The sequence below is a fragment of the Fukomys damarensis genome, unplaced genomic scaffold, assembly GCF_012274545.1.
Source record: "Fukomys damarensis isolate Sample0158 unplaced genomic scaffold, DMR_v1.0_HiC HiC_scaffold_16, whole genome shotgun sequence".
Taxonomy (NCBI): Eukaryota; Metazoa; Chordata; class Mammalia; order Rodentia; family Bathyergidae; genus Fukomys; species Fukomys damarensis.
Genome location: NW_022900928.1, coordinates 19,778,606 through 19,785,996, shown reverse-complemented (window position 1 = coordinate 19,785,996; position 7,391 = coordinate 19,778,606). Strand labels below are relative to the sequence as shown.

At 42.1% G+C, this 7,391-nt stretch overlaps 1 protein-coding gene across 3 annotated transcripts in view; it reads left to right on the top strand.

The window, feature by feature from the left end:
* The first annotated feature begins 2,118 nt into the window (after positions 1-2,118).
* The window catches only part of Ipo7 (importin 7), a 57,902-nt gene continuing 52,629 nt past the window's right edge, over positions 2,119-7,391 (top strand). The window contains exon 1 of one of the 3 annotated variants that reach the window (XM_010615298.1): positions 2,119-2,398. In XM_010615298.1, the coding sequence (XP_010613600.1) occupies positions 2,315-2,398 (84 nt within the window). In that variant the 5' untranslated portion in view covers positions 2,119-2,314. The remainder of the gene's footprint in view (positions 2,399-7,391) is intronic. The other 2 variants (XM_010615299.3, XM_033764148.1) reach the window with 2 other exon arrangements.

The window sequence follows — 7,391 nt, the reverse complement described above, 5'->3', positions numbered from 1 at the left end:
ACTTCCAAACCTTACTAGATAATTGATGCGCTGAGTTCGTGTTCTCCAGAATCAAAGAAAGAATTCTGAGGAATGACCGAGGTTAAGAGTAGGAAATTTTATTGAGGGAGAGACAGCTCCTGAGAGAGACAGGAGGGGACCCAGAAAGTGTGTTGCCAAGGAGGCCACTTACAAGGGAGGTTACAGGACAAAATCAAGAGGTGGGTACAAGGTTGTACAAAACTTAATCCAACAATAGGATTGTAAGTATAGTTGCTTAGGTAATATTGATTCAATGGGGTAACAAGCATACTCGGATGACATCAATTTTAGTATATGTGCAGCCGAAGCGAGCACCGTGGATGATATCTTTAACTTTGATCGATTATATCTATATCTATAGATATAGATATATATATAATAATAATTATTATTTTTTTGTACCAGGGATCAAACTCAGGACCTTGTACTTGCCAGGCAGGTGCCTCACTGTTGAACTACATTCCCAGCCCAATATAGTTTTATTCTTACCTTTGTCTTAGTAGTTTTAGCCATTTTTTATGTTTTAGGAGCAGGTGCTGGGGCCACTGAGCTAAATCCCCAGCTCTTTAGTCTTTTTATTTTTTGAAACTGGGCTTTGTAGCCCAGACTGGCCTCAAACGCACAGCCATCCACCTGCCTCAGCCTTCCGAGTGCTGGGATTACAGGCACACGCCATCATGTCTGGCTAGTTTTAGTCTTAATCTTAGTCTCAGTTTTAGTGGGTGGGAAAAGATGGCCCACACTTAATGAGATGATGGTTTATTTATGTATCTCAAAAAGATGGTACTCAAACTTTTATTGATCCCTCATAGGTACATAGGCATTTCATCTGTATTTTGAGGTCTGGCATTCAATGAATGTGCCTCCAGACAGAATTTTGCTTGTTTTTATTGTTGTTGCTTTTGAGACAGGGCCTCACTGTGTAGTTCAGGCTGGCCTTGAACTCACTATAGAGCCCAGGTGGGCCTGGAACTCAAAGTGATCCTCCTGCCTCAACCTCCCAAGTGCTGGGATTACAGGCATGAACCATCATCCCCAGACACTAGTCACAGTTTTGAGGCTTTTTGTTGTTGTTGTTCCAGGGATTGAACTTGTGCTTGCAAGGCAGGTGGAGGAACCACTGAGGTAAATCCCTGGCCCACTAGCCACAGTTTTGATATGTTCTCATCCTCTGCACTGACTCTCGAGAGCTTAGCCCTGTCTTACTACCTACAATATTTCTTACCTAATTTAGCTGCCTGTATAAAAAAGACCCCAAATTTTATGTCCCAGTCTTTCTCCATGTTACAGCGTTGTATGCTTTCATGTTGCTACAAGGTTTATTATATATACAATAAATGTGCTGGTGCCATCCTCCTGCCTGTCTCTAGGGTAGGTGAAAATATAATAAGTAAATGTTATCATGCCTGGCAATATTTGTAAGCTTTAATGATTGTAAAGTATTTAATTGACTGAATTTTTGTAGTTTGTTGAACCATTTTAGTATTGCTGGAAATTTGTCTTAAGAGGCCTTTTCAGAGCAATGAAAAATTTGAACAGAGATCATAGCTCTTGAAAACCTACTTAAGCTTCTTGCTAAATTGACCTTGTGTAAACCTTTCTGAAACTGTCTTAAAGAAGGTGAATCTAAGTGTGGATTTCCCTTTAACTTGGCATTTAGAGGTGATTTCCAAAATTTCTAGCTAGACTTTAGATACTCAGTAAAATACTATAATTTCAATATTTTGTAATTAATTATATGCAATGTGATGAATACCTTTCGTAAATCTCATTTAATTTTTTATGATACAATATTTTCTTGGGATAAGGTCTCATAAATGGGAGTAGTAAGTCAAAGAGTATAAATATTTTTATGTCATTTAGAACTACAACTCAAATTGGCTTTCAAAGTTCCTTTTTTGAATTACACAGCTACTAGCAAGAAGCTGTATCATACATTCCTTAGGCATGTTATAAGAAATCTTCGTAATTGATTGTCTTCATTTCCTTTGCGCAGCGTTTGAAAGATTTTCCTTTTTGAGTAGCAAGTCTGCGAGGGGCAGCCACGTGGGCTGCGCACAGCGCCTGAGGACTACATTTCCCAAGGTGCTCCGCGGCCGCACAGGCAGGAAGTGTCCGGAGCATCTCCCGCCTCCACGCCGAAGCAAAGAGGTTCTATCCGGGGCCTTGGCGCTTCTCTTTCCTTTCGCGCCGGTTGCCGCTGCGGAGTGCGGCGGGTCCATGTGCGCAGTGTGTGGCGCTATTCCTGGCCCAACAGCACCCGTGCCCCGGGTTTGACCGAGTCCGCGCCGCGATGGACCCCAACACCATTATCGAGGCCCTGCGGGGCACCATGGACCCAGCCCTGCGCGAGGCCGCGGAGCGCAAGCTTAATGAAGTAAGGACGCTCCAGGTGGCTGCTGCGGCGGCGGGCGGGCGGGATATGGCAGGCCGAGTCCTCCGGGCTTGGCTGGAGCCGCGGACCGGCCTCGCCAGACCAGCTGGAGGGGTGGGGCGGAGACCTGACGGCGGTGCCACGCCGGGACGCCTCAATCTGGCGTGGTGGTTGTGGAGGCTGCCGCCAAGGCTGCTTTTGCGTTGTGTCTGGAGCTGGGCCTCTGCCTCGGCCGGGGCGAGGCGGGCGTGACGGGCTGGACACATGGCCGGCTCGAGTGGCCGTTCGTCCGCCCTTTGGCTCCCTCCCAGCTGGTTCCTCGCGTCCAGGAGGGGGCGAAACTCCCTGGGAGGTGTATCGGACGTTTGGGAGACCAGGCTTGCCGGCCCCCGGTCCGAAGGGGCTCCTGGGAATGCAGACTGGTCCGCAGGGGGTGCGCCTGTCAGCCTTGTCACTTCTCTGGGCTGATCCGTGGCCTCCCTGTCGGACTCAACTTCCTTCTGGCAGGCATGCTGCTAAGGAACGCATTCAGAGGCCAGCCTGCGCCTCCCTGGGAGGGGAGGGGTAGTGCGGGTTACACACGAGTCTGATCCCTGCTTTTCTGTCATGCCACGGTTGGGAGGCGGGGTGATGTAGTGGAAAGGGTCAGGTGAAGTGCACCATTCCAGGTATATCTGTACCGCTGATTTTTTGAGCGACCTTGGGCAAATTGCGTAACCTCTTGGTTCTGAATTTTTCCCATTCATAATATTAGGCCACAGGATTGCTGTGGTGGTCAAGTGAAATAGTGTAAGTACTTGAGTCCTTCAAACACACCAAGCTCCCAGTCATTTCAGGTACTGCATTTGCTGAGGGTTGGCTTCCTTTTTCCTCATATTTTTGGGAGAGCGGCCTTCAAAAACGACATTACATGAATATTTTATTGTACTATTTTCATCATCATTCTTTTTGTCCAAACTTGCACAGTTAGTCACTGTAACTTTACTGCAATTAATATTGTACTTGGGTATATTACTGAATCTATCGGTTTAGTAGTGAGGTTTAGTATACATTTTTTACTGTTTAAGGAAGAAATTCAGTTATTCCTGCTCCTGCTAGCTGATATTTAAAAATTATATTTGTTTATCAGCAGCAGGAATACTACTGCTTGAACATCAGTGTGTACTTCTTTACAGTATACAGTTCTTTGCCCTCAGGAAACATTTCAAGACCACCTACAGTTCAGGTGAATTAAGTATAGAATTATGTCAAAATAAAAATCTTTAATATGTAAATATTCATCAGTATCTTAAACAATGATTACATATTCAAATTCTTAGGCTCAAAGTCACCTTGGGAGGAGCTGAGGTTTCTTTGGGATATAAAACAGTGAGTTGGAACAAAATTCCTACTTTGAACCATGGAGCTACAGTCACCTTTTTTTGTTTTGTTTTTGAGACAGGGTCTCACTATGTTGTTGAGACTGACCTGGAACTCACTATGTAGTTCAGGCTGGTCTCGAACTCACAATGATCCTCCTGCCTCAGCCTCCCCAGTGCTGGGATTACAGGCATGGGCCACCACGCCCGGCACCTTTTGTTTTGATTTGTACTGTGATGGACACAAATTTCATTGAATATTATTTTGCTTATGAGGTATTATGGTAATGCAGGTATATGTAAGCCTAGAACAGATAAAAGTTTAGTTGTAGTGATTTCTACCATGGCTGCTCTAAAATAGCACATTTTTTGAGTACATATACTTGCTTGTGATTATTAGTTTCAAAAATTAATACTTGAAGCTGGGTGTGGTGGCTCACGCCTGTAATCCTAGCCTAGGAGGCTGAGGCAGGAGTTTCGCTGTGAGTTCAAGACCAGCCTGGGCTACATCGTGAGTTCCAGGTCCCCAGGTCCGTCTCAACTACATAGTGAGACCCTGTCTCAAAAAACCAAAAAAACCCAAAAAACAAAAACGAAAAATTAATACTTGAAAAAGTTGGTTCCTTTTCCAAAAATTGGAAAAACAATACTTCCTACAAATTTGAAATCCATTTATTCTGCAGGTACTGCTGGTATATATATATATACACACACACACACACACACACACACACACACACACTAACATAGAGACAGAAGTAAGTACTTCACAAGCTAGTTTTTGGAAGATTAATCAAAACTATTAAAAGCCTTTTTTACTTAATCATAATACTATGGAAGGGGGCGTGATACCGGGAATTGAACTCAGGGCCTCATGCCTGCCAAAGTTGTTGACATTTTGTAAATGTCTTTTCAGTTGTTACACTTAGATTTTTAAAGTAATTTTTGTAAGGCAACTTTTCTTTTAGAATATTTGCTTGTCTCTAATCTTTATCTTTTTTCATTTTTTTTGAGACAGGGTCTCGATAGTAGATCAGGCTTGCCTTGAACTCACTATGTAGTGCTGGCAGGCCTCGAACTCACAGCAGTTCTTCTGCCTCGCCCTCCCAAGTGCTGAGATTACAGGCGTGCACCACCAAGCCAGGCTTGTCTCTATCTTTACTTCATCTTAATGCACTCTTCTCTCTTCCTACTTCTTGCTTTGACATTTTTTGTGACAATACCTTGATTTTTTTTTAAGAAACAACCTTGACTTAGGAAACATTCCAGATGAGTCTTGCAGAAGCTTGAATGTAGTAATAAGGAAGTAATTTTTATTTTTTTGAGAGGCTTTGCTTTGGAGATTAGGTGATCATTTTGTATGCCTTATTCCACTGCAGTTATATTTTGAGTCATTTAGTGAAAGAAAAAATGACATTTGAATAAATCCCTTCATTAAGTAATTACTGATTATAAAAAATAGGAAGTGCTTTCAAAGTATGGTAAAGACAATTTCAAAACCAAACGATATCCTGGCCACAGAACCTTTGTGCTTAGCTATTACATTTACTTAGAACTCCTTTTATACGGTTTCTTCCTTATTTTTCTTTTAACTTCTTTACAGCTCTGTTTGAACATCTCCTTGTCACTGAGGAGTTCCCTGTCACATACTCCTATCTCCCTTCACTTGTTTGTTTTTCTCTATAGCACTGTTTTATAATACTTTTTTTCCTCCTTTCTTTTTGAGACAGGGTCTTGCTATATAGTTCAGGTTGGCCTCAAACACTCAGTGATCCTCTTGCCTCAAGCTCCCCGGTGCTGGGGTTACAGGCGTGTGTCGCCAAGCCTGGCCTCTGTGGACTCTGTTTTGGTAGATATTTTCAAGCTGTATCTATCTGACTTAGTTTTCTGCTGACTTACCCTGTAGTATGTTGTATATTTCAGTAGTTTTGTTTTGTTTTGTTTTTTTTCTTTTTGGACCACCATTATAATTTTGGAGTTCATTACTGCATCTCAGTTACAAATAATCATGTAGTGAGCTTTGCTTTTCAGTATAAACAATTAAAAGGTATAAGTAGTTTTGGAAATGCAACTGAAACCCCTTTAGATGTTTGGCTTTATTACTTTTTGGTTTTTTGAGGCAGGGTCTCACTATGTAGTTGAGACTGATCTGGAACTCACTATGTAGCCCAGGCTGGTCTCAAACTCACAGTGATACTCCTTCCTCAGCCTCCCAGGTGCTGGGATTACAAGCATGCTATTTTTAATGAAAATTCTGTACAGTCCTTCCTAGGCATCTGTAGGGGATTGGTTTCAGGACTCCTAAGGCTATCAAAATCCTGAGGCTGTGCAAGGACTTCATATAAAATGGGGTGGTATTTGCATGTAGCCTAACTATGTCTCTCTTATAACCCTCCACCACAAAGGATTGAACTCAGGACCTTGTGCTTTCTAGGCAGGTGCAGTGTCATTGAGCTAAATTCCTCACCCTTCTCTCCTGTACTTTTTTTTTTTTTTTTGGTAGTACTAGGGTTGGAAGTCATACTTCACTGGAGTCTGATACTTCACTGTCCATCCCACTGTGTTACATGGCCAGCTTCTCCATACTTTATATGTAAATGTTACATGAATAGTTGTTATACTGTTTCGTTTAGGGAATAATGGCAAGAAAAAAATCTGTACATGTTCAGTATAGATGCAGAGCCCCTCTCCCCATTTTTATTTGCACTTGGTTGAATGTGAAGATGTAGAATTGCCAAGTCCCAGTTTGCTTATACATGTAATGAAAATAGTAATGGTATCTATTTTGTTGCGCATATGTGGCCTGCATATAAAAAAATCATCTATGTAAGTGTTTGGTGTAAGTCCCATCTCTGCTAGTTTAGCGTACATCTTAGTGGAACACTGTGGTTGTGAGTAGGTAGAATTATTGTCAGATGAAAATTGGCCCATATATAGGCATGGTGCCTGACACATAATAAGCTCCTAATATTTGTTGAATAAAGAAAGAAATTGGATATAAAGATGTTGAGAATACTTATCTTTGAAGTTTTAAAATAGGTTTGTGTTACAGTGATTTGTCACTTTAAGTTGTAAGTAGTCTGCAACAGGTGCCATTTAGTATTCACTCAATAAATAATTGAGGGCCTACTATATTAAGGGAAGTTTGGCCTTCAGGATGTGAAAACTATCCTATACATAAGTACACATGCACACACCTCAGAAATACTTTTCTTATTTGTAAGAGAAGGATATCTCTTGGTTTTAAGTGGAAAACTTTCTATATACAAACCTTCACTCATACAGTTTAAGTGTGGTTAAGCGCTCATCCCTTGTAGCTAAGTTTTTCCTTGGTGTGTTTTTTGAGAACTGGATTCATATGTGGGCTACCTTCCCCCACCCCCCCTCTTGGAGAGTCTTGCTGTACAACTCTGGCTGGCCTTGAGCACACTAGGTAACCCAGGCTGGCTTCCAACTCGAGGTGATCTTGCCTCACCCTCCGGAGCGCTGGGACTATAGGTGTATGCTACCAAAACCTGTTTACTCAAGCTCGTTTTAAATACCATTTTATCCAGAAAACTTTCCCCGTTTTCCAGTTTATGTTGGCCTTTCCTTAATTTTTTGTGGTACTGATGAATCACATTTTTTCTTTTTTTTTT